The sequence below is a fragment of the Salvelinus sp. IW2-2015 genome, linkage group LG1 (genome assembly GCF_002910315.2).
Source record: "Salvelinus sp. IW2-2015 linkage group LG1, ASM291031v2, whole genome shotgun sequence".
Taxonomy (NCBI): domain Eukaryota; kingdom Metazoa; phylum Chordata; class Actinopteri; order Salmoniformes; family Salmonidae; genus Salvelinus; species Salvelinus sp. IW2-2015.
Genome location: NC_036838.1, coordinates 19,854,074 through 19,881,309, shown reverse-complemented (window position 1 = coordinate 19,881,309; position 27,236 = coordinate 19,854,074). Strand labels below are relative to the sequence as shown.

Here is a 27,236-nt window from a genome sequence, read left to right as displayed (position 1 = left end):
TTTACATTCTTCAAAATAGCCCCRCTTTGCCTTGGTGACAGCTTTGCACTCTTTGCATTTTCTCAACCAGCTTCAAGAGGAATTKTTTTCCAACAGTCTTGAAGGAGTTCCCACATATGCTGAGCACTTGTTAGCTGCTTTTCTTTCACTCTGCGGTCCAACTCATCCCAAACCATCTCAATTAGGTTGAGGTTGGGTGATTGTGTAGGCCAGGTCATCTGATGCAGCACCATCACTCTCCTTCTTGGTTAAATAGCCCGTACATAGCCTGGAGYTGTGTTTTGGGTCATTGTCCTGTTGAAAAACAAATGATAGTCCCACTATGCGAAAACCAGATGGGATGGCGCATCGCTGCAGAATGCTGTGGTAGCCATGCTGTTTAAGTGTGCCTTGAATTCTAAATAAATCAGATGGTGTGGAGGTTCTTTGCTGGTTACACTATCACACCACCTCCATACTTCACGGTGGGAAGCACACATGCGGAGATCATCTGTTCACCTACTCTGCGTCTCACAAAGACACGGCGGTTGGAACCAAAAATCTCAAATTTGGACTCATCAGACCAAAGGACAGATTTCCACCGGTCTAATGGCCATTGCTCATGTTTCTTGGCCCAAGCAAGTCTCTTCTTATTGGTGTCCTTTAGTAGTGGTTTCTTTGCAGCAATTCGACCATGACGGCCTGATTCACACAGACCCCTCTGAACAGTAGATGTTGAGATGTGTCTGTTACTGTAATATTTTATCACAAAGGTGATTTTTATTTTTGTTGATTTTGCTTCCCCTAACTTGAAACTTATGCTCCGCCTATGCAAGCAGTCAATGCACCAGATTTCTTAATGCAATCACAGGAAMAACACTTTTGTCTTTWGGCCTTTGTTAAAAAAGAGGGGGATCCCAGCTTTCCATTGCTAATTTGTTTATTTCTTTACGACTACAATTGCACACGTGGCATCATTTAAAAAAAATAATAAATGCAGTTACAACCACACAACCGGAGTTTCAAGCATGGTTTAGGCGCAGCTGAGCAACAGAGCTCTTGAAGGGGCAYTGSCATCTTAAAAGGGCAATGACATACTTTGTAATACAATAATTACTAATAATATATTTTTTAATAATGATTTATTCTAATAACAATCAGGATGTCCAATGGGGGTAATGGGGTAAATGCAGATGGAAAAGCACCATGCTTCAACCTATGTATTTATAGCCCCTATGCTGCATCTGTTGGGCTACAGGTGATAATGCTTATTGCTAATGGCACATCTGATAATGCAGACCATGCATAGYCTATATGCATGGTCCAATATGTTAAAATAATTTAGGGCTCATTATGGAGGTGGATATTATATTTTAGATGGTGTCAGCATAATTMTATTTTCATTCATTTTGGAGTAGAATGTCCTTTTAAAAAGGCACCAGAAGTGAGCTTCTCAGTCCTACGTATAAATTATTCTGGGATGGACCCTGGACCCACTAAGAAAGGGGACTGGAATTGGTCAAATTCACATTTACAAAATGATCCTCATTCCCTAAAAGCATGATGGTCATGATTTTTTTTTTACGTGAAAGGGGAGGTTAACTTGGCCCCAGACAATTGATCTGAGATTGACTTAAGTTTTTGCTTTAACCCCAGAATAGAATAAATGATAGAGATGAACTGACTGCCTCTCTCCCTCTCATCTCTCCCTCTCTCTCCTCCAGGAGTAAGAGTGGGGAGTGTGCGATGGAGAGAGTGATGGCGAGGCACTATGACTTTGACCTCACCTACATCACCGAGAGGATCATCTCTGTTTTCTTCCTGCCCGATCTGGAAGAACAATGTTACCGCGGCAACTTACAGGAAGTGGCTGCCATGCTCAAGTCCAAACACCAAGACAAGTTCCTGGTGAGTTGGGGGGGAATGAGTACKGTACTTGGAAAAAGGCAAMTCACATGTCCAAAATGTGAACGTTCATGCACCAAACATAACAAAGTAGACCGAAACAGGTAAAAACTACCTGGGGATTTGTCCAATGAGAAACWCAWTTTTTTTTTGCCCATTWCAAAARGTTTTAAAACGTTTTCCATTGCGTGTGCTAATGTACTTTTTCCATTGCATGTACTAATGTACATGACTTTGGTGCTGGGTACATCAATCGATACATACGACTAACAAGAAGCCTGCATATTATTGTGGCTACCAAAAGTTAGTTAATTGTCGGTCAGCCAGGGGTGGGACGACATAACCTTCGAGGTTCGATGTACAGTAGCTGCAGGCTGTTGCTCCAGCCAAGCAGTAACACACCTAATTCAACTTACAACRAATCATAGTCCTCAATCAAGGCTTTGAGTTTTAAAATTAGGTTACTGCTGGGCTGGAGCAAAAGCCTGCACCCACACTGGCCCTCGCAAGTTAAGGTTGTCCACATCTGGGCACATATGTCACGACTTCTGCCGAAGTCGTTGCCTCTCCTTGTTCGGGCGGTGTTCGGCGGTCGACGTCACCGGTCTTCTAGCCATCATCGATCCATTTTTCATTTTCCATTGGTTTTGTCTTGTCTTCCCACACACCTGTTTTCAATCCCATCCATTACCTCTTGTGTATTTAACCCTCTGTTTCCCCTCATGTCTTTGTCAGAGATTGTTTCTTGTTAGTATTGTTTTTTTATGTGTGTATAGGTGCGCGACGGGTCTTCGTACCCATATTTGTTTATGTTCGTTTCTTATTAGTGTTATGGCTGTCTCTTATACACATCTAGATGTGTATAAGAGACAGATCTTATTCATTATGATCCAAAAAGCAAAACTGATCCTAGATCAGCACTCACTGCTCTGAGTATGGACCCTGATTTGAATGGAAATGAAAGGAGACAATTTGTTGAATGATGCCGTCAAAAAATATATATATCTGTTGCCAAGGCTTGTTTCTCCCCTAAATGTTTATAAAACCGAAACAAAGATGTTTGTTCGTGGTCCGTGAACAACGGTGTTTTCTATCATAACGATTACTAACCATTGAGCTTGCGCCATCTTCCATTACTCTTTCATATAGTTAYCAAGTGACGATTGCTCATTCTTCGGGCCCGGTTGGGTATATTAACTATGTTACTTTATGGTGTTATAAAGAAGCAATACAAACAGTATATTGTTTTTTTGAAACATAAGATCATTGTTTTGTTCCACCCAGCACTATGTCAGACAACTTGCGGTCAATGTTGAGACAACGGTGTGTGGTGGTTACTGGGTGTGACATTGTTGATTTCCCCTTCTCTTTGTCTCAACGTCTGCTTCTCCCAGCTCTTAAACCTGTCTGAGAAGCGTCATGACATAACCAGACTCAACCCCAAGGTAGGATGACCACCATAGAGATGCAATATAATTGTGCAATATACCTGTAATTGAGTGTGTGAGGACCACTCTCCAGAGTGCCACTAGTATAGTGCTCTCAAATCCTGGTTCCGATCACTGCTTCCCATAGAAGGTTTATCCAGAGATGGATAACTTCACTGTGTGTGCCAAACTCAGGTTGAAGACTTTGGTTGGCCAGACCTGCACGCCCCACCCCTGGATAAGATCTGTGCCATGTGTAAGGCCATGGAGACCTGGCTCACCTCTGACCCCGGCAACGTGGTCGTCCTGCACTGCAAGGTCAGGGGAGAGGCGCTACTGTTGCGTTGCTGCTGTTTGCATTGTTTGTATGGTTTGTTCTGTTCAAATATGTCCAGTTGGCCTACATAGCTCTCTTTTTTTCTTTCCTCATCTTCTCTCTCACAGGGAAACAAAGGGAGGACGGGGGTCATCGTGGCGGCCTACATGCACTACAGCAAGATCTCCGCAGGGTATGTGATGACTGTGTGCACGGCCGTTTGTGTGCACATGCAATACTCTCAGTCATGTTGATGCCGTACGTGGGTACACTTGTACAGAGAGTTCTTGATGCTATGTTTGTGTCTATGCAGGGTGGACCAGGCCCTGACCACTCTGGCCATGAGGAAGTTCTGTGAAGATAAAGTGTCCTCCTCGCTTCAGCCCTCTCAAAACAGGCAGGAGAATCGCTCTTTTTTTATGTCATGCCACTTTTATGTCGTGCCATCTTCCCAACTTTTCTCCTCCTTGTATGTTGCAGCTAGGTTGTCACCTGTTTGAGTATGCACATCCCTCTTAATTCTAAACGCCCCAATCTCTCTCTCTTCTCCTCCCCAGGTATATCTACTACTTTGGGGGTCTGCTGTCGGGGGCGATCAGGATGAACAGCAGACCTCTGTTCCTCCACCAGGTCCTCATCCCCAGCCTGCCCAACTTCCAGGCAGCAGGAGGAGGTCAGTGTCCCACTGTCCTCCTGTACAATGTGATGTAGCAGTGTACACTACACTGTCAAATCTGTGTTGTTTCAACTCAAAGATAACTTACCACGATGCCTTCCTGTTCAAGGTGAAACAGAAAATGTTAAGATGGAAATGAGGAAGTCCGTGTGTGGCTATGAAATGAGTTGGAACTTGTTAGTTTACTACTGTTAAAGGCGTCAGCATGCTCCAGTTCGGCTGGCGCCGAGCCGAACGAGTGTTCTTACATACTCCCGTAAAAGACATTTGCTTGAAAAATAGCACTGTTAGTCCATTTTGAGACGCTGTAGCCAGTATACACTTCCTCAAAATAGTCTGAATTAATCTAAGAGTAAGAAACTCAAGAGATCTGTCATTAATTTTGACAGTTTTGCCGAGGTGATGTTAGTCGTGCAACTTTACATCCAACTAAGATGTTGGGTGCATTATTTCTCAACACAAAAAATGTGCATGAACTTGTCATCTCTCACTGGATGACAACAAGACTTTATTGAAGAATCCCTACTGTTAAACAAATAACCGACGATGGGGCGTTGACTTCGGCTACCGACTTCGGCTTTCGGCAAGACATTTTTTTTGTGCTGGAAAAACCCTTACCGAAGTCCAAAACGAACAAAAACTTTAATAAATGTTGTCATAATATATGCACTATCTCTTCCGAACTGTTCCGTCTGGGAACCATGCGGACGCCTTAAGGAGTACTAACATTAGTATTTTTAGAATTTGCAACTACAATTCCTTTCACTTCAAACCACTTTGGGGGGATAGATTACCTCCACTTCTTTTTTTTAATGACCTCACATCAGCATAATCTTTCTCCCCCTGCTCTCTCTCCTTTCCTTCATTTCTACACCTACTCGCTTTCTGTGCAGGTTACTATCCTTTCCTGAAGATCTACCAGTCTCTACAGCTGGTCTACACATCAGGCATCTAGTGAGTTAATTATGTTGTTAATACCATATGGTCAGTATATTTTTCACTGTGCTCCCTTTCCACCTTCAGACACAGTAGGTACTTGGGTGCCTTTGTTGGGACTTTATTTATATGTGCTACCGCCTGTGTTTACATGTGCGCTGGTCTGTGTTTATTCCAACTGAACATTGTTTGCCTGTGTTTTACTACCTTGAGGTGTGTTTTACAGATGATCGAATGTGTTTTGACTATGTTCACGTCTCTCTCTGTGTAGCGARCCCCAGGGCTCCAGGGCGAGAAAGCTGTGTGTGACACTTGAGCCGGCGCTACTGCTGAAGGGGGACATCGTGGTGAGTGTTAAACAAAATGGACACACAGCAACTAGTCATCACTCCTCTCCGTCTTCATCTACCAGTCCCGTCTCCTTTTCTCTTTGACCCTTTCAACAGCTCGTATCTGTAAAGCTTCAGCCATGGATCCACTTTCAGGCAAATTATCCTCCATGTTGCCACCAAATATTCCATGACAATAACGTCATTTGAACTAGAATGTGATTGCCTAAGTCCTAAGTCTCAAACACAGTGTCCGTGTAAATAATAGTGTGGCCACTTAATCGCTCTCTGTGTTTCTCTTCCTTGTCTCTTTCTCCAGGTGAAGTGCTATCACCGGCGGCCGCGTGGCTCAGAGAGGGAGGCAGTGTTCAGGCTGCAGTTCCACACCTGCACGGTGCACGGAGCTCAGCTGTGGTTCGGCAAGGGAGAGCTGGACCTGGCCTGTGCAGGTAGGTACCAGGGGTTGGATTAGTCAGCAGTATACCACCCAGAATCCCACTGCTGGCTTTCCTCTGAAGGTAAGCAGGGTTGGTCCTGGTCTGTCCCTGGATGGAAGACCAGATGCTTCAGGAAGTGGTGTTGGGGGGCCAGTAAGAGGGCCATCTTTCCTCTGGTCTAAAAAAAGATACCAATACCCCAGGGCAGTGATTGGGGACATTGCCCTGTGTAGGGTGCCGTCTTTCGGATGGGACATTAAACAGGTGTCTTGACTCTCTGTGGTCACTAAAGATCCAATGGCACTTATTGTAAGTGTTGGGTGTCCTGGCTAAATTCCCAATCTGGCCCTCATACCATCATGGCCACTTAATTATCKCCAGCTTCCAATTGGCTCATTCATCCCCCTTCCTCTCCCCCGTAACTATTCCCCAGGTTGTTGCTGCAAATAAGAATGTGGTCTCAGTCATCTTACCTGGTAAAATAAGATTTAAATTAAAGTAAATAAAATAAGAGGGGAACGTCTGAGAGTTTAGAGAGAAGGGAATGGTTGTGTTTCAGGACGAAGTGCAATCGCTCATTATCCAAAGCAGTCAGACAAACGCAAGCGCACATTCTCACTAGCTCGCACGCTCACACAGACACACCCACACAGAAATCTGACTCAGAAAATGCCKAATTTTTATGATTACATTATTTAACAAATATTTTCGAATAGCATATTGCCATAAAAATTAACAATGTATCAGCAAACGTATACCTACCAAAATTCTAACTTATACCTCAGAAGCAGAGAGGAAGCCCATCTCCACTGCCAACTCCAACACTCCCGGTATGGCCTCCAGTTTCTCCATCTCCTCATCAGAAAAGAGCCACTGCTCGTCAAAGCTCCCATGTTGCCTCTTCCACTACTACTTCGTCCTCAGTCAGACAAGGCCTGTCTCTTCTGTGTCACTGGGTGCATGTGGGACTCTCTCCAAGTCAGGCCTCTACATCAGCTCCCTGTAGTAGAAGGATTGAAGCTGTCAAAAGTACTCGTAAAAGCACTGGCTGTTGTACTGGAGTATGTGGATACCGCTGAAGTCGGAAGTTTACATACACCTTAGCCAAATACATTTAAACTAATTTTTTCCCAAATCCTGACATTTAATCATTGTAAGAATTCRGTGTCTTAGGTCAGTTAAGATCACCACTTTATTTTAATAAGAATGTGAAATGTCAGTAATAGTAGAGGATGATTTATTTCAGCTTTTATTTCTTTCATCACATTCCCAGTGGGTCAGAAGTTTACATACACTCAATTAGTATTTGGTAGCATTGCCTTTAAATTGTTTAACATGGGTCAAACATTTCAGGTAGCCTTCCACATGCTTCCCACAATAAGCTCGCACACGCTTTTTCAGTTCTGCCCACAAATTTTCTATAGGATTGAGGTCAGTGCTTTGTGATGGCCACTCCAATACCTTGACTTTGTTGTCCTTAAGCCATTTTGCCACAACTTTGGAAGTATGCTTGGGGTCATTGTCCATTTGGAAGATCCATTTGCGACCAAGCTTTAACTTCCTGACTGATGTCTTGAGATGTTGCTTCAATATATCCACATAATTTTCCGTCCTCATGATGCSATCTATTTTGTGAAGTGCACCAGTCCCTCCTGCAGCAAAGCACCCCCACAACATGATGCTGCGACTCCTGCATTTCACGTTTGGGATGGTGTTCTTCGGCTTGCAAGCCTCCCCCTTTTTCCTCCAAACATAACGATAGTCATTATGGCCAAACAGTTCTATTTTTGTTTCATCAGACAAGAGGACATTTCTCCAAAAAGTACGATCTTTGTCCCCATGTGCAGTTGCAAACCGTAGTCTGGCTTTTTTATGGTGGTTTTGGAGCAGTTGCTTCTTCCTTGCTGAGCAGCCTTTCAGGTTATGTCGATATAGGACTTGTTTTACTGTGGATATAGATACTTTTGTACCTGTTTCCTCCAGCATCTTCAAAAGGTCCTTTGCTGTTGTTCTGGGGTTAATTTGCACTTTTCGCACAAGTGTGTTCATCTCTAGGAGACAGAACGCGTCTCCTTCCTGAGCGGTATGACAGCCGCATGGTCCCATGGTGCTTATACTTGTGTACTATTGTTTGTACAGATGAACGTGGTACCTTCAGGCATTTGGAAATTGCTCCCAAGGATGAACCAGACTTGTGGAGGTCTACAATTCTTGGTCTTGGCTGATTTCTTTTGATTTTCCCATGATGTCAAGCAAAGAGGCACTGAGTTTGAAGGTAGGCCTTGAAATACATCCACAGGTACACCTCCAATTGACTCAAATTATGTCAATTAGCCTATCAGAAGCTTATTTTAGCCATAACATCATTTTCTGGAATTTCTTTGAAAAATTTGTTTTAATGACTCCAACCTAAGTGCATGTAAACGTCCTACTTCAACTGTACGTGTACCAGAAGTCCTGGTACTGCTCCATGTAAAACCCTGGGAGACTGGGGGCGGCTGCCTGCACTGGTACAGAATAGAGCAAGGGAGAGGTAGATGGACGCACTAACTGAGCTGTTGAACACGTGCTGAGTTGCACACCAGTCTCCCTCCCATGCAGCAGAGACTGTCTGGATTGGACTCGGCGGGGGCCTGGGGTTATTAGGGAGACTGAAGGTCTACTGTAGGTATGAGACCTCCTCAACATCTGAGGCAACAGGTGGGTGAATCATCCCAATGTACAGTACCAGTCAAAAGTTTGGACACACCTACTCATTCAAGGGTTTTTCTTTATTTTTTACTGTTTTCTACAATGTAGAATAATAGTGAAGGCATAAATGGAATCATGTAGCAACCAAAACAGTGTTATATTTGAGATTCTTCGAAGTAGGCACCCTTTGCCTTGATGACAGCTTTTTGCACAATCTTGGCATTCTCTCAACCAGCTTCATGAGGTAGTCACCTGGAATTCATTTCAATTAAATAACAGGTGTGCCTTGTTAAAAGTGAATTTGTGAAATTAATGCATTTGAGCCAATCGGTTGTGTTGTGACAAGGTAGGGGTGGTATACAGAAGATAGTCCTATTTGGTAAAATACCATATTATGGCAAGAACAGCACAAATAAGCAAAGAGAAATGACAGTCCATCATTACTTTAAGACATGAAGGTCAGTCAATCCGGAAAATTTCATGAACTTTGAACGTTTCTTCAAGTGCAGTCGCAAAAACCATCAAGCGCTATGATGAAACTGGCTCTCATGAGGACCGCCACAGGAAAGGAAGACCCAGAGTTACCTCTACTGCAGAGGATAAGTTCATTAGAGTTAACTGCAACTCAGATTGCAGCCAAAATAAATGCTTCACAGAGTTCAAGTACAGACACGTCTCAACATCAACTGTTCAGAGGAGACTGTGTGAATCAGGCCTTCATGGTCGAATTGCTGCAAAGTAACCACTACTAAAGGACACCAATAAGAAAAAGAGTCTTGCTTGGGCCAAGATGAGCAATGGACGTTAGACCGGTGGAAATCTGTCCTTTTTGGTCTGATCAGTCCAAATTTGAGATTTTTGGTTCCAACCGCTGTGTCTTAATGAGACGCAGAGTAGGTGAACGGATTATCTCTGCATGTGTAGTTCCCACCGTGAAGCATGGAGGAGTTGGTGTGGGGGTGCTTTGCTGGTGACACTGTCAATGATATATTTAGAACTTAAGGCAACTTACCAGCATGGCTACCACAGCATTCTGCAGCGATGCGCCATCCCATCTGGTTTGCGCTTAGTGGGACTGTCATTTGTTTTTCAACAGGGCAATGACCCAACACACCTCCAGGCTATGTAAGGGCTATTTGACCAAGAAAGAGAGTGATGGAGTGCTGCATCAGATGACCTGGCCTCCACAATCACCCAATCTCAACCCAATTGAAATGGTTTAGGATGAGTTGGACCGCAGAGTGAAGGAAAAGTAGCCAACAAGTGCTCAGCATATGTGAGAACTCCTTCAAGACTGTTGGAAAATAATTCCTCTTGAAGCTGGTTGAGAAAATGCCAAGAGTGTGCAAAGATGTCATCAAGGCAAAGGGTGGCTACTTTGAAGAATGTGAAATATAAAATATATTTTGATTTGATTAACCTTWTTTTTTGGTTACTACATGATTCTATTTGTGTTATTTCATGATTTTAATATCTTCACTATTATTCTACAATAAAGAAAATAGTAAAAATTAAGAAAACCCCTTGAATGAGTAGGTGTGTCCAAACCTTTGACGGGTAATTAAAATGTTCTGTTAATTTGTGATTTTAAGAGTAACAACTGGGAAAAACGGAAGCCAGGAAAAACTAAATAGAGAAAATTGAATTTGGGGGGGAAATGATTTATTCAATGAAATAGAATGGGCATGGACTTTCAAATTAATATGGCTTGAGCTGCCATCTTCGATTATGATGTCTTAACATTCTAACATTACAATTACATTTTTCATTAGAGTTATTACAGATTTTTCAAAGCAAGCCCTGTTTTCATTTCAAGTTAACGTATTTTAAATATAATTCAAGAGTACATATTCCAGAACATTTTTTATCTTGTAACATGTTTATTTCAACAGATAAAATGACTTGTTCTAAAAAAAAAAAAAAGATAAACATCTGCGTTCCGCCAGAATTTGTTTCCTTGAAATGGTTCAATTAACATTGTCTACCTCCAAATAATTCAAGAGCTCCGCCAAGCCATGCTATTGCACTAAGTTATGCTACAGAAATAGATACACACATGCAATATAGACACAGATTAATGAATTCATCATACATGCGTATAAGATTAAAAGAAAAGCATACGTGACAAGGGCTATAGCCTGCTGAAGCCCAGGCCGTGAGCAGGCAAACAGGCCCAACCCCCACTCTTACACTGGCCCAAGCCAATGGCATGTACCAGATGCTCAGCAGGCTCTGCTCACACTTAGTGGTTTGAGGCCAAACCACACGACTAACAACATTGGACACTTTATGGAACAGTTATCCAAAATGGACACGTATGGATAAACCACTTCTCCAATCTTTTTGGCCCTATAACAAAGAACAAACAGCAAAAAATATACATGATCAAATACAAATTTTAGAATCAACTATTAAAGACTACCAGAACTACTAGATTATCCAATTACATTGAATGAACTACAGGACAAAATACAAACCCTCCAACCCAAAAAGGCCTGTGGGGTTGATGGTATCCTAAATGAAATGATAAAATATACAGACCACAAATGCCAATTGGCTATACTTAAACTCTTTAACATCAACCTTTTAGCTCTGGCATCTTCCCCAATATTTGGAACCAAGGACTGATCACCCCAATCCACAAAAGTGGAGACAAATTTGACAAACAGCAACCTTGGGGAAACCCTCTGCATTATCATTAACAGCAGACTCATACATTTCCTCAGTGAAAACAATGTACTGGGCAAATGTCAAATGGCTTTTTACCAAATTACCATACGACAGACCACGTATTCACCCTGCAAACTCAAATTAAAAAACATACACACCAAAAGAAAGGCAAAGTCTTCTCATGATTTATTGATTTCAAAAAAGCTTTTGACTCAATTTGGCATGAGGGTCTGCTATACATATTGATGGAAAGTGGTGTTGGGGGAAAAACATACAACATTATAAAATCCATCTACACGAACAACAAGTGTGCGGTTAAAATTGGCAAAAAAAAACAACATTTATTTCAACAAGACCGTGGGGTGAGACCGGGATGCAGCTTAAGCCCCACCCTCTTCAACATTTATATCAACGAATTGGCGAGGGCACTAGAACAGTCTGCAGCACCCGAGCCTCACCCTACAAGAATCTGAAGTCAAATGTCTGCTGATGATCTGGTGCTTCTGTCCCCAACCAAGGAGGACATACAGCTGCATCTASATTTTTAATTTTATTTAACCTTTATTTAACTAGGCAAGTTAGTTAAGAACAAAACTCTCCCCTAACCCGAACGACGCTGGGCCAATTGTGCGCTGCCGAACTCCTGATCACAGCCGGTTGTGATACAGCCCGGGATCGAACCAGGGTCTGTAATGACGCCTCTAGTACTGAGATGCAGTGCCTTAGATGCTGCGCCACTCGGGAGCAAGATATTCTGCACAGACCTGGGCCCTGTCAGTAAATCACAGTAAGACAAAAATAATGGTGTTCTAAACAAGGTCCAGTTGACAGGACCATAAATACAAATTCTATCTAGACACCATTGCCCTAGAGCACACAAACTATAAATACCTCGGCCTAAACCTCAGCGCCACAGGTAACTTCCACAAAGCTGTGAACGAGCTGAAAAACAAGGCAAGAAGAGCCTTCTATGCCATCAAAAGGAACATCAAATTCGACATACCAATTAGGATCTGGCTAAACGAAGAATTCACAAAATGGGACAAACACCAAATTGAGACTGTGTACAACATAAAACACCAAATAATGCAAGCCGATACCCGCTAATTATCAAAATCCAGAAAAGAGACCGTTAAATTCTACAACCACCTAAAAGGAAGCGTTTCTCAAACCTTCCATAACAAAGCCATCACCTACATAGAGATGAACCTTGAGAAGAGTTCCCTAAGCAAGCTGGTACTGGGGCTCTGTTCACAAACAGACCCCACAGAGCCCCAGGACAGCAATTAGACCCAACCAAATCATGACAAAACAAAAAGATAATTACTTGACACATTGGAAAGAATTAACAAAAAAACAGAGAACACAGTGACAGAATACCTGACCACTGTGACTGACCCAAACTTAAAGAAAGCTTTGACTGTATAGACTCAGTGAGCATAGCCTTGCTATTGAGAAAGGCCGCCATAGGCAGACCTGGCTCTCAAGAGAAGACACGCTATGTGCACACTGCCCACAAAGTGAGGTGGAAACTGAGATGTACTTCCTAACCTCCTGCCAAATATATGACCATATCAGAGACACATTTCCCTCAGATTACACAGATCCACAACGAATTTGAAAACAAACCCAATTTAGATAAACTCCCATATCTATTGGGTGAAATACCAGTGTGCCATCACAGCAGGAAMATTTGTGACCTGTTGTCACAAGAAAAGGGCAACCAGTGAACAAACAACATTGTAAATGCAACGCATATTTACGTTTATTTATTTTCCCTTTTCTACTTTATCTATTTGCACATACCATAACATTTGTAATGTCTGGATTATTTTGTAACTTTTGTGAGTGTAATGTTTACTGTAAACTTTTATTGTTTATTTCACTTTTGTTTATTTTCTTGTTCACTTGCTTTGACAATGTTTCCCATGCCACTAAAACCCTGAAATGAGAGAGATTTCTGTGATGTTTATCTCTCTGTAGATGACCGGTTCCCTCCAGATGCTACAGTGGAGTTTATCTTCTCCTACGGCCCAGAGAAAATGAAAGGTACTGCTCGTTTGTGTGCACACAACATACTTACTGTTTTTATATGTGCGTGCGTGTGATTTATATCTTACGTCTCTCTCTTCACAGGGCGAGAGTACCGTAAGAATGACCCCTCTGTTACAGTGGACTACAGCACTTCAGACCCTGTGGTGCGCTGGGACTCATATGAGAACTTCAACCTTCACCACCAGGATAGCATTGAGGGTAAGGGTGAAGCACGCGCGCACACACTATATCACACACATAAACCTATACCACCAGGACACCTCAGAGAGAACACACACACTCACAGCTAACCCTGTATCCCTCTCTAATTGTCAGACATCTCCCACACGCGGGGCCCCCTGGATGGCAGTCTGTACGCCCAGGTGAAGAAGCGTCGGGGCCCGGGCTCTGTCGGTGCCTCTGGGGCCTCTCCCAACGGATGCCCCCCAAGCAGCCCCACAAACAAGCCCCCTTCCCAGGCCCAGCCTCAAACCCAGCCCCTTTCCCTCAGCTCCGACTCGGGGCACTCCTCCACCCCCTCGGAACACCTGGAGGAACCCCCTCCTCGCCCCCTGTCCCGTCTGGAGAAAGAGAAGAAAGAGATGGACTGTCTTCTGAGTAGGATAGAGGGGGAGGGCGAAGAGAGGGATAGGGTGAGACAGAGGGACAGGGAGACGGCCATTTTGGATGACAGAGAGTCTGTGCCGGACGGAGGGTCAAGGCGGGAGCAGCGGTCATGTTGCGTTCCAGCTGGCCATGGTTCGAGATGCCAGAGGTGTGGGGAGGCACCGGGTTGGGAGAGGGTGAGAGAGAGGGAGCCATGCCTTGCAAATGGACATTATATGGACCGCTGTAACAGAACCAAGGGGAATCCAAAGAGCCGAACGCTTCCCGCCTTACCCTCCCAGCAGCCTGCATCTCCTCGCCCTCTCTCGCCCCACCTGGACTTGTGCCATCGCCATAGCGCCCATCCTCTGCCCGAGTTGCCGTGGGAACACCCCCCGCCCCCCTTACCCTGTCTCCATCGCTCCTGCTACCCCTACCCCGCCCCTGAACACGTCCACCCACACGCCCACACCCTCCCAGCCTCCAATAGGGTCTTCTGCGGCGGGGAGGAATGTCAGCTCTTTCATTACCCCGCCCACGCCCCCCTTTCCCCTCGTGTCTCCCACCAATCGCTGCCCTCCAGTCCATATAGGGAGATGTTTTTCAGACCGGCAGCTCCTCCCCCTGGTGGCTGCCCATGTCGGGACTGCACCTGCAGGCGAGGGCACCAATCGGCTTCAGCCAGAGCCTTCCACCCGCTGCGCCCGGACCAACCACAGAGCCCACACTGGGCTCGAGGGCGGGACTCTGAGCTGTGGGACAGGGATGCCGGGTTGAGGCGGGGGAGGGAGATGCCTTCTCAGCTTTGGGAGGCAGAGAATCTATGGGAGGCGGAGCGAGAGGCAGAGATTTGGCAGCGTTCAGTGGGAGGGATGTCGTCCTATAGAGGCCATCACTCCCCTCTGGGTCAAGGTCACGACCCTTCTGTTTTCCTGCTAGGCCCTAACATGCCTGGGTATCCCAGCCCCCACCCCCTCCTGGACAGCCCCTGTGGCAGCAGTGGGTACCACACCCCTCAACCCCCCCTACACTCCTGCCCCTACGAGCCCTACCAGCAGGTATCCCCCTCGGAGAGCCACGGGAGCCGGGGGTACGCCTCGGGGTACCAGTCCGGGTCTGCCTCGCCCCTGCCCCCTGGTGGCACAAACTCTGGTGCCTCCCCCTCGGAACCACCCACCGACCGGCAGCAACAGACTGATGGACACACTGGTAAGTGCATAATACAGGTACTGTATTATGCACATGTTTACACTAGATGGATCAGATCTAACTGGACCTTCTTTCTCTTACTCTCCCCTCTCTCATTTACTCTCCCTCCCTCATTTTCTCTCTCTCACTCATTCTAGGTGTATCAGAGGTGGTGCAGAACATTGTGGGTATGGAGGACTGTTCTTCCCAGGGGTCATTGGGGCAAGCAGAGATTGACAGACAGCCCGCTTGCCCCACCCCCTTATCAGACTCTGATCCAGACTACACAACTATCACCAGCAGTTATGTATCCAGGTATAGGCTGAAGTTGCCTCTAGTTGCTGATCTTTGGTCAGTTTAGCATTTTCCCTACAAAGGCCATACACATTTTATTTACTGTATAACGGATGCCCKCCTTCACATTTCTCAAAAAATCAACAACCAAAACCTTTTATTTTACAGTTATTCTTAAAAAAAAAAAAAAAAACGTTTTGTAGATACTTTAAGTTGATTTGGGCATTTAATTTGTTCGACATTTGTAACTTAATAGATGCTAGTCAGCCTGCAGTGAACACTTCATCTAAGCTAAGATAAATGACTAAACCACAACAGGTACATTTCCTGAAGGAAATGTGTGTGCTTTCTTCAGCTGTCTAAAAAACAAATGTTATGATAGCGGGAGGTTTTTTGCAAAAATGTCTGATACTGGGTTAACAAGGACCCCAGGACCCGTGGAAGAAAAATAGCCCCATAACATTAAAGATCCACCACCATATTTTACAGTAGAGATCGGGTTCTTTTCTGCATATGCATCTTTCTTTCGATGCAAAACCCACCACTGGTGTGCGTGGCTAAAGAGCTCTATTTTAATTTACTTCACTGGTCCTGGGGCCCTTGTTAAGGTCAATGGAATCATGTCCAGTACCAGGACATTTTAGCCCAAAAATCTGGTTGCCTCTGCCAAGATGCTGAAACTTGGCCGCAAGTGGATCTTCCAGCAAGACAATAGCCCCAAGCACACATCAAAAGCCACAAAGAAATTGACTACAAAATAAACATTTTGCAATGTCTCTGGACTTGAACCCCATTGAAACCCTGTGGTTTGAATTGAAGAGGGCAGTCCATAAGCATAGATGGAAGATATCAAGGATCTGGGAAGATTCTGTATGGAGGAATGGTCTAAGATCACTACCAAAGTGTTCTCCAATCTCATACAACATTTGAGAAAAATACTCTGTTTTCCTCTCAAGGTGAGGTGTTGAAAACAGGGGTGCCAATAATTTTTACCCATATGTTTTTGAGAGAAAATAAATATTACTTGTTAAACACAATCTCTTTCTCTGTGCAATTGTATTAGTATAGAACAACATAATTTCCAAATGTTTTTGACCGTACAATATAGCTCAGTATTTTATACAGCATTTTTTGCTCATCTTTATCAAGGGTGCCAATATATTTTGAACTGACCGTTATGTGATGTACTGTATGCTGGACGGGCATTTAATGATTACTGTGACGTCAATACATTACAACTGGCAATGCCACTTGTCCTTAAAATACATTTCACCTTATATAATAATTAAAGAATACTAACTTTTTGCATATCAGTCTTTCTCTTTAAATTCGGTTTTATCACAAAACACATTTTTTGTATTTACAAAATACTATGTTCCCTGTACTGTTGGCATTTCCTTGTACTGTGTCATCACGTTGGCTTTAGTACTTTTTAAATGTGTCAATGAGTAGAAACTGACATTCTAATATCTCTGCTCTAGTGAGAAGAAGCAAGATGAAGAGAAGATGTGTGACCCCACCGAGGGTTCCACCTGGAGTCCTCCAGCAYGCCCCCAGGAGCCAAGTCAAGGGCCCCAGCTGATAGAGTCCCTCAGTGTGGCTCCAATGTCTGAAGCCTCAGCCTCCCACTCCACCACGCGGGAGCCTAACAGTAACAGTAGCACACCAGAAACCGAATGGACACTGCCGAATGGACACTCCACGACACCACCAACATTGGTGGAGACACAAAACCAAGAGACCATACAGATGCCGAATGAACGCGTAAACCCTACTGGCTCAACGCAAGTGCACACTGTAAGTGTGCATCCACCTCCAACTACAGCTGAAGATGGAGAATTGAAGGTTGTAGAGAGTGAAACAAAGGGGTCTAGCGGAACTGAGATGTCCACTCAGGCCGCCTCCGTCCCGAGCCCAAGGAATTCATTCGGCCCAGTCCAAGTGCAACTCAATGGCACCGCTCTCCCTAGTGACTACCCCCTGTCAGAAAAGGGCAGTGGCACATCCCTGACCCCTTGTTCCAGCCCCAGCTCTGTCCCTCCCTCTCCGCACCTTTACATTGGCTCCCCAGAGCGACGRCCCTCCCCTCAGCCCTCTCCATTGGCCACGGACCCAGCTGGGCGAAGACTGACCCATGTGAGTGACAGCGACCCCAAACCCCCGTCGCCTGTCCCAGATGGGTACAACACCCCAACCTTTCCCCTGGCGTCCTATTACTACCCTCTACTCAACGTGCCACACGTCCCCTACACAGGCTACACCGCCGTCACCATCCCCGCCGCCCAGCCCCCGCTCCCCGAAAAGAGGCGCCTGTCCTCCATGCCAGGGTCCCCCAATGGTTACGGCTCACAGTCTCTTCTCAGGGCCTCTCTGGGTGCCGTAGGACCCATGGGTCTCTCTCCCCAGTCCAGCCTCCTCCAGGTCACTTTCTCACCCTCGGTGGGGGAGCTCCCCCCATCTGTCAGACGAGGACTGGCACACCCTGGTGTCAGAGAGGAGGTGGTGGAGAGCAGCAAGGTCAATGCCAAGTTTGTCCAGGACAGCTCCAAGTTCTGGTACAAGCCTAGCATCTCAAGAGACCAAGGTAAGGGTACAGGCCTCTTCTGAGGTTTTGAAGGGTCTCACTTTATTTGGATAGTCCCCAACACATGATCTAATGTCAATTGCAACTGTGTTTATATGGAAACATCTGGTACTATATTATCTGGAGTTGAGAAACACTGTTGTAGTGTATATTTTCTAAATTAAAGTCTTAGTAACTAATTTCTTCCATAATATGTGTTTCTTCTCCCTCCATGTAGCCATCGCTGTGTTGAAGGACAAGGAGCCAGGGTCCTTCCTGATCCGGGACAGTAACTCCTTCCAAGGGGCCTACGGCCTGGCCCTCAAGGTGGCCAGCCATCCTTCAAACAACGTCAACAACGCTTGCCGTAAATTCAATTAATATTTATTGTTCCCAAAAGGCAAATGTCATGATTTTGGTTCATGTAACAGTTTACTGACATTGTACTGTTTTGCTTTATCATAATTTAATTTTGTTGGAAGATTAAGCGAAAGAAAGGGTGATCGTTCTTATTGGGCAATGCCAATTGTGCACTACTTATGACCACTGTAGTTCACTACTATGACCAGCATAGTTTTTCTTGATACTATGGCAAGGTGTTGTCTTCTACAACTACCTAGCATTCATTGAGGTCTCCCTCTCCCTCCTCTCATTCTGTCTCTCTCTTCCTCCCTATCCCCCCCTCTTTCTCTTCCTTCCTTCCTCCCTCCTTTTCTCTGTCTGTCTCAGTCGATTCTCAGGCGCAGCTAGTCAGACATTTCCTCATAGAGACGGGCTCGCGGGGGGTCAAGATAAAGGGCTGTCAGAACGAGTCCTATTTCGGTGAGTCCTATTTCCATCCTGCAGATGTCGCTGTTGGCCTCACATTTACGTCAATCATTCCCTTTTCACACTATCGTACACTGCAGACCCAAACCATAGACCTACTGTGCTGGCTCAGATATTTTCAGTTGACATTGTCTTCACAGCACGGTTCCAGCAACTATGGTGGATGCATAACCAGGCCAGCGCAGTACGGCTCTACTCGACTCTAGTGTATAATGGCGCCGGAGGGGATGGCTGACGTTTTACGGGCTCCTAACCAACTGCTATTTTGCTTGTTTTTTTTTCGCATTGTTTGAAACTGATTTTCTAAACTAATTTTGTACATAATGTTGCTGCTACCGTCTCCTATGACCAAAAAGAGCTTCTGGACATCAGAACAGCGATTACTCACCTCGAACTGGACAAAGATTTTTACTTTAACGAGTCCGACGCGATGGATATACTGCTTTCTCGAGACCAGGTCCAAACCCCTGTCATTTGCGTGAAGAATGGAGAAAAGGGGGGTGGAGGTCGGGCTGCTTTCTGAGAATTCGTAGGCGAGTGAGTAAACTTCCACTACCATCAGTACTATTGTCCAACGTGCAATCACTGGAAAATAAAATGGATAATCTATGATTAAGAATATCCTAKATTTCTCCGAGTCGTGGCTGAACAACGACACAGATACTATAGAGCTGACTGGGTATTCTGTGCATCGGCAGGACAGAGAAGCTACGTCTGGTAAGACGAGGAGCGGGGTGTGTGTCTATTTGTAAATAACAGCTGGTGCGCTATTTCTAATATAAAGGAAGTCTTGAGGTATTGCCCGCCTGAGGTAGAGTACTTCATGATAAGCTGTAGACCACACTATCTACCAAGAGAGTTATCATCTATATTATTCGTAGCCGTCTATTTACCACCACAAACAGATGCTGGCACTAAGACCGCACTCAACGAGCTGTATAAGGCCATAAGCAAACAAGAAAATGCTCATCCAGAAGCTGCGCTCCTAGTGACCGGGGACTTTAATGCAGGKAAACTTAAATCCGTTTTACCAAATTTCTACCAGCATGTCACGTGCAACCAGAGGGGGGAAAAAACTCTAGACTACCTTTACTTCACACAGAGACACATACAAAGCTCTCCCTCACCCTCCATTTGGCAAATCTGACCATAATTCTATCCACCTGATTCCTGCTTACAAGCAAAAACTAAAGCCGGAAGTACCCGTGACTCGCTCAATACGGAAGTGGTCAGATGACGCGGATGCAACGCTACAGGACTGTTTTGCTAACCAAGACTGGAATATGTTCCGGGATTCATCCAATGGCGTTGAGGAGTATACCACCTCAGCCACCGGCTTCATTAATAAGTGCATCGACGACATTGTCCCCACAGTGACCGTACATTCATATCCCAACCAGAAGCCATGGATTACAGGGAACATCCGCTCCGAGCTAAAGGCTAGAGCTGCCGCTTTCAAGGAGCGCAACACTAATCTGTACGCTTATAGAAGAAATACCACTACACCATCAAACAGGCAAAGCATCAATACAGGACTAAGATTGAATCATACTACACCGGCTCCGACGCTCGTCGGATGTGGCAGGGCTTGCAAACTATTAGACTACAAAGGGAACCTCAGCCGCGAGCTGCCCAGTGACGGGAGCCTACCAGACGAGCTAAATGCCTTTTATGCTCGCTTCGAGGCAAGCAACGCTGAAGCATGCATGAGAGCACCAGCCGTTCTGGACGACTGTGTCATCACGCTTTCGGTAGCCGATGTGAGCAAGACCTTTAAACAGGTAGACAGATTACCAGGTACATGTACTCAAAGCATGCGTGGACCAACTGGCAAGTGTCTTCACCGACATTTTTAACCTCCCCCTGACCGAGTCTGTAGTACCTACATGTTTCAAGCAGACCACCATAGTCTCTGTGCCCAAGGTAACCTGCCTACCACTCACGTCGGTAGCCATGAAGTGCTTTGAAAAGCTAGTCATGGCTCACATCAACACCATCATCCAGGAAACCCACTCCAATTCACATACCGCCACAACAGATCCACAGATGATGCAATCTCAATCGCACTCCACACTGCCCTTTCCCACCTGGACAAAAGGAACACCTATGTGAGAATGCTATTCATTGACTAAAGCTCAGCGTTCAACACCATAGTGCCCACAAAGCTCATCACTAAGCTAAGGACCATGGGACCAAACACCTCCCTCTGCAACTGGATCCAGGAATTCCTGACGGGTAGGCAACAACCCATCTGCCATGCTGATCCTCAACACCGGGACCCCTCAGGGGTGCGTGCTTAGTCCCCTCCTGTACTCCCTTTTCACCCACAACTGCGTGGCCAACACCATCAATAAGTTTGCTGACGACACAACAGTGGTAGGCCTGATCATCGACAACGATGAGACAGCCTATAGGGAGGTCAGAAACCTGGCAGTTGTGCCAGGACAACAACCTCTCCCTCAATGTGAGCAAGACAAAGGAGCTGATTGTGGACTAAGGAAAATGCGGGCTGAAAAGGCCCCCATTAACATTGGCAGGCTGTAGTGGAGGGGGTTTCAAGTTCCTTGGTGTCCACCAACAAACTATCATGGTCCAACCACACCAAGACAGTCGTGAAGAGGGCACGACAACACCTTTTCCTCCTCAGGAGATTTAAAAGATTTGGCATGGTTCCCCAGATCCTCAAAAAGTTCTACAGCATGCACTATCGAGAGCATCCTGACCAGTTGCATCACCYCCTGGTATGGCAACTGCTCGGCATCTGAMGCGCTACAAAAGGTAGTGCATACGGCCCAGTACATCACTGGGGCCAAGCTACCTACTATCCAGGACCTATATACTAGGCAGTGTCAGAGGAAGGCCAAAAAATTCTGTCAACCAAATCATAAGCTGTGTTCGAATACTCATATTACCCATACTAACCATACTATTTGTGACGTGAATTTAGTATATATTATGCTTATTGGTCATAGTATGGATATAGTTAGTATGCCAAAAGTTCCCGGATGTATATTCGCCAAAATATGAAGTATACACGCAGATTTTCCGTACTTTAGGGCCCATAATGCAATTCTTCAGGAAATGGGCGTGGCTTCACATCGTTTCAGATTTTAAGAAAATGGCGGTAAATATGCAAAGTCCAACGATAGTGTTTACAAATTCATTGCTTTAACTCAGTATGGCAAATGTTAAAAAATGTTGAGCAATGTAATCAAGTAATTACTTTTCAAATAAGTTACCTTGCACGTTATGTTGGCTGACAATTTGTTAGCTACGCTGTCCTTACGAACCACATAGCATATCATTACAGCAGTATGTACCGGTTTGTTAGCTAGTTACCTAACGTAAATTGGCTACATAAACATCACACTTGCCAGTATATAAACTATATGCTATCTAATTACCCAACTTTTAGCTAAATTGTGTAGTCGTTGTGGGTTCTCAATGGACATTCGGGTGCTTTCATAAATTCGCTTTGGCTATCTTCTCCGATTTCAGAGCACTCTTGTCTGAGTGTACCAGAGCCAGATTAATTAATTTACAAGCGCTCAACACCGGTTTGATATGGCTGGTGTCAGTTATCGTCGGCAAAAATGCGTAATTAAATTGTTTCCAGCAACAGTCACCAACGCTCTGTATAACATGAAAACAGCCTAACCAGCTCTGCTAAGGCGAGTAAAATGGTCAGAGTGGTCACTCATTTGTGTCTGGAAGTAGCTAGCCAACGTTAGCTTGGGTGCTTGACTACCGTTGTAAGGTCAGAACGCTCAAATCAACCCTACTCCTCGGCCTGAGCGTCCAGTGTGCGCTCTGAGAGCCAAACGCTCTGAATTTACAAACGGACAATCTGACAACGAGCGCACTCTGGCACTCCAGATTGAATTTAAGGACACACCCGAAATCGTAAAATGTCTAACTAGTAATTTGTTATGCTAGTTAGCTAGCAAGAGGTTGCATAGCAACAGCATCAACTTCTGGGAGACTGGCGATAAGCTAGTACGCTCAACTGAAAGGGATACTGTTCCGTTTACAGTATACTAAAATTAACTAATGGTATGTAGTATATACTCATTAAGTATGTAGTATACAGTATGTTAGTATGGGTATTTGAACACAGCTATAGACTGTAATCTCTGCTACCGCACGGCAAGCGGTACCGGAGCGCCAAGTCTAGGACCAAAAGGATCCTTAACAGCTTCTTCCCCCAAGCCATAAGACTGCAGAACAATTAATCAAATGGCCATCCGCCCATTTACATTGACACCCGCCCCCTCCCTTTGTTTTTACACTGCTGCTACTCGCTGTTTATTATCTATGCATAGTCACTTTACCTAGTCACTTTACCCCTACCTAAATGTACAAAATAACTCGACTAACCTGTACCSCCGCAGAATGACTCGGTATCGGTACCCCGTGTATATAAACTCGTTATATTTATTGTGTCACTTTTTATTTAAATTATTTTTAACTTTAGTTTATTTAGTAAATATTTTCTTAACTCTTTCTTGAACTGCATTGTTGGATAAGGGCTTGTAAGTATGCATTTCACGTAAGGTCTACACCTGCTGTATTCGGAGCATGTGACAAATTTGATTTGATTTATTGTGAAAATGGGAACTTCCCTTCCTCATCTCCTCTCCTTTACCTGTGCTGATCTGATATGCGTATGTGTTTTAGGAAGTTTATCTGCCTTAGTGTACCAGCACTCCATCACTCCTATCTCCCTGCCATGTGCCCTGTGCATCCCAGAGAAAGGTAAATCCCTATATGTTTCAAAGGAGCAACTTTTTATCTAACAATATGGGGCAGATACTACATGTTTATATCAATAGTGCATAAGCTATATGTGTGCAATACACGATATACAATTTACAGAAAGTGTATGGGGTGCATGTGAAGTGTGTATTGGGAGTGTGTTATGTGTTTGTTTGTGTTGTGTATGTATGTACACAGTGTCTGCATGGTTTTAAGGTGAGTCATGGGAAAATGTTGTCCTAACGTCACTGTTTTCCAGATCTGGTTGGAGAGCTGCAGGAGATGCATAGTTCCAGCAACACCAGTACTGCAGCGGACCTCCTCAAACAGGGTGCAGGTGAGAGAGTTCAAGGGTCAAATACAGCTGCAATGCAGGCTTTCGCCAGTAGTGGTTGCTCAAGGTACCTGAATCACCACGAGAGATAGGAAAACAGTGTGGAATGCTAGCATGATTTAGCAAATATACCCACCCCATTTACGTCAATCCACACTCACTGTCTATCATTGCATTAAGCTCGGCAAGCTCCTCTCAAGTTAGGTTTGCCTTGTGTAGGTGTGACCTGACCTAATTCCATCTCTAAATACTGCTCATGTTAATCCATGGAAATCCATCATTCCTAATCTCCCTCTCTCTCTTTCTCTCTCCCTAACCTCTCCCTCCCTCCATCTCTCTCCCCCCCCCCCTCCATCTCTCTCACTCCCCCTCTCTTTCTCTCTCCTCCTTTTTCTCCCTCTCTCCATCCCTATTTCCCTCCAGCCTGTAACGTACTCTACCTGAACTCTGTGGAGACAGAGTCACTGACCGGGCCTCAAGCTGTCTCCAAGGCGACCAGGTGCACTCTGACCCAGAGTCCTCGGCCCACAGCCACAGTGGTCCACTTCAAAGTGTCCACTCAGGGTATCACGCTGACCGACAGCCAGAGAAGGTGTGTACTACCTGGATTAGGCCTACTCCTGCCTAACCTAGTCTGTTTACATCCAAAATCAAGTAATTTTTTTTGTCACATGCGTTGGAAACAACAGATGTAGACTAACAGTGAAATGCTTACTAAGGCGTCCTTCCCAGCAATGCAGAGAAAAAAATATATAAGTAATAGAAAATTAGAAAAAGAATAACACAAGGAAGAAATACAAAATGAGTAACGATAACTTTGCTACATACACGGGGTATCAGTACCGACGTGCAGGGGTACGAAGTAATTTAGGTAGATATGTACATACACTACATGACCAAAAGTATGTGGGCACCTGCTCCTCAAACATCTCATTCCAAAATCATGGGCATTAATATGTAGTTGATCCCCTCTTTGCTGCTACAACAGCCTCCACTCTTCTGGGAAGGCTTTCCACTAGATGGAGAATTGCTGCGGGGGCTTGCTTCCATTCAGCCACTAGAGCATTAGTGAGGTCAGGCACCGATGTTGGGTAATTAGGCCTGGCTCACAGTCGGCGTTCCAATTCATCCCAAAGGTGTTCATTGGGGTTGAGGTCAGGGCTCTGCAGGCCAGTCAACGTCTTCCACACCGATCTCGGCAAACAATTTCTGTATGGACCTCGCTTTTTGCATGGGGGCATTGTCGTGCTGAAACAGGAAAGGGCCTTCCCCAAACTGTTGCCACAAAGTTGGAAGCACAGAATCGTCTAGAATTTCATTGTAAGCTGTAGCGTTTTCCCTTCACTAGAATTAAGCGAACTAGACCGAACCATGAAAAACAGCCCCAGACCATTATTCCTCCTCGACCAAACTTTACAGTTGGCACTATGCTTTTGGGCAGGTAGCATTCTCCTGGCATCTGCCAAACCCAGATTCGCCCGTCCGACTGCCAGATGGTGAAGCTTCATTCATCACTCCAGAGAACACTTATCCACTGCTCCAGAGTCCAATGGCGGAGTGCTTTACACCACTCCAGCCGACGCTTGAAATTGCACATGGTGATCTTAGGCTTGTGTGCGGCTGCTCGGCCATGGAAACCCATAACATGAAGCTCCCAACGAACAGTTTATTGTGCTGACGTTGCTTCCAGAGGTAGTTTGGAACTCGGGAGTGAGTGTTGCAACCGAGGAGGTACGATTTTTACGTCCTGCGTGCTTCAGCACTCTGCGATCCCGTTCTGTGAGCTTGTTGTTGCTCCTGGATGTTTCCTCTTCACAACAACAGCACTCACAGTTGACCAGGCCAGCTCTAGCAGGGCAGAAATTTGACGAACTAACTTGATGGAAAGATGGCATCCTATGACTGTACCACATTGAAAGTCACTGAGCTCTTCAGTAAGGCCATTCTACTGCCAATGTTTGTCTATGGAGATTACATGGCTGTGTGCTCAATTTTATACACCTGTCAGCAACGGGTGTGGCTGAAATAGCCGAATCCACTCATTTGAAGGGGTGTCCACAGAAACAGCAGATTATGTGATGAGTCAAGAGTTAGTGCAAAAGGGTCAATGCAGATATTCCAGGTAGCTATTGGTTAACTATTTAACTAACTATTTAGCAGTCGTATTACTTGGGTTAGAAGTTGTTCTGGGTCCCATTGGTTCCAGACTTGGTGCATCGGTACCACTTTCCGTGTGGTAGCAGAGAGAACAGTCTACGACTTGGGTGGTTGGAGTCTTTGACCATTTTTAGGGCCTTCCTCTGACACCGCCTGGTAAAGAGGTCCTGGATGACCGGGAGCTCGGGCCCCAGTGATGTACTGGGTCGTACCCACTACCCTCTGTAGCACCTTGCGGTCAGATGCCAAGCATTTTCCATACCAAGCAGTGATGCAGCCAGTCAAGCTGCTCTCAAAGGTGCAACTATAACTTTTTGAGGATCTGAGGACCTATGCCAATTGTTTTCAGTCTCCTGAGGAGGAAGTGGTGGTGCTGTGCCCTCTTCATGACTGTTGGTATGTGTGTGGACCATGATAATTCCTTAGTGATGTGGACACCGAGGAACTTGAATCTCTCGACCTGTTCCACTACAGTTCTGTGGATGGGGGCGTGCTCAGCCCTCTGTTTCCTGTAGTCCACAATCAGCTCCTTTGCCTTGCTGACGTTGAGGGAAATGTGGTTGTCCTGGCACCACACTGCCAGGTCTCTGACCTCCTCCCTGTAGGCTGTCTCATCGTCGTCTGTGATCAGGCCTACCACCGTCGAGTCGTCTGCAAAGTTAATGACAATTTTGGAGTTATGTGTGGCCACGTAGTTGTGGGTAAACAGGGAGTACAGGAGGGGACCAAGCATGCACCCCTGAGGGGCCACCGTGTTCAGGGTCAGTGTAGTGGATGTGTTGCCTACCTTCACTGCCTGGGAGTGGCCCGTTAGGGAGTCCAGGATCCAGTTGTAGAGGGAGGTGTTTAATCCCTGGGTCCTTAGTTTAGTGATGAGTTTGGAGGGCCCTTTGGTGTTGAACACTGAACTGTAGTCAGTGAACAACATTATCACGTAGGTGTTCCTCTTGTCCAGGTGGGAAAGGGTAGTGTGGAGAGCAATAGAGATTGCTTCATCTGTGGATCTGTTGGGGTGMTATGCGAATTGGAGTGGGTCCAGAGTATCTGGGATGATGGTGTTGATGTGAGCCATGACCAGCCTTTCAAAGCATTTCATGGCTACAGATGTGAG

The 27,236-nt window shown here is 45.3% G+C and overlaps 1 protein-coding gene across 5 annotated transcripts in view; it reads left to right on the top strand.

The window, feature by feature from the left end:
* The window catches only part of LOC111962208 (tensin-2), a 77,757-nt gene that overhangs the window by 47,041 nt on the left and 3,480 nt on the right, over nt 1–27,236 (top strand). For all 5 annotated transcript variants that reach the window (XM_023985126.2, XM_023985135.2, XM_023985119.2 and 2 more), the window contains 19 exons: nt 1,704–1,887; nt 3,279–3,329; nt 3,507–3,629; nt 3,756–3,820; nt 3,941–4,024; nt 4,185–4,300; nt 5,197–5,257; nt 5,511–5,586; nt 5,888–6,017; nt 13,350–13,415; nt 13,503–13,619; nt 13,737–15,215; nt 15,353–15,509; nt 16,970–18,072; nt 18,290–18,418; nt 18,781–18,873; nt 23,557–23,634; nt 23,894–23,971; nt 24,392–24,560. In XM_023985126.2, coding sequence (XP_023840894.1) covers nt 1,704–1,887; nt 3,279–3,329; nt 3,507–3,629; nt 3,756–3,820; nt 3,941–4,024; nt 4,185–4,300; nt 5,197–5,257; nt 5,511–5,586; nt 5,888–6,017; nt 13,350–13,415; nt 13,503–13,619; nt 13,737–15,215; nt 15,353–15,509; nt 16,970–18,072; nt 18,290–18,418; nt 18,781–18,873; nt 23,557–23,634; nt 23,894–23,971; nt 24,392–24,560 — 4,359 coding nt within the window. The remainder of the gene's footprint in view (nt 1–1,703; nt 1,888–3,278; nt 3,330–3,506; nt 3,630–3,755; nt 3,821–3,940; nt 4,025–4,184; nt 4,301–5,196; nt 5,258–5,510; nt 5,587–5,887; nt 6,018–13,349; nt 13,416–13,502; nt 13,620–13,736; nt 15,216–15,352; nt 15,510–16,969; nt 18,073–18,289; nt 18,419–18,780; nt 18,874–23,556; nt 23,635–23,893; nt 23,972–24,391; nt 24,561–27,236) is intronic.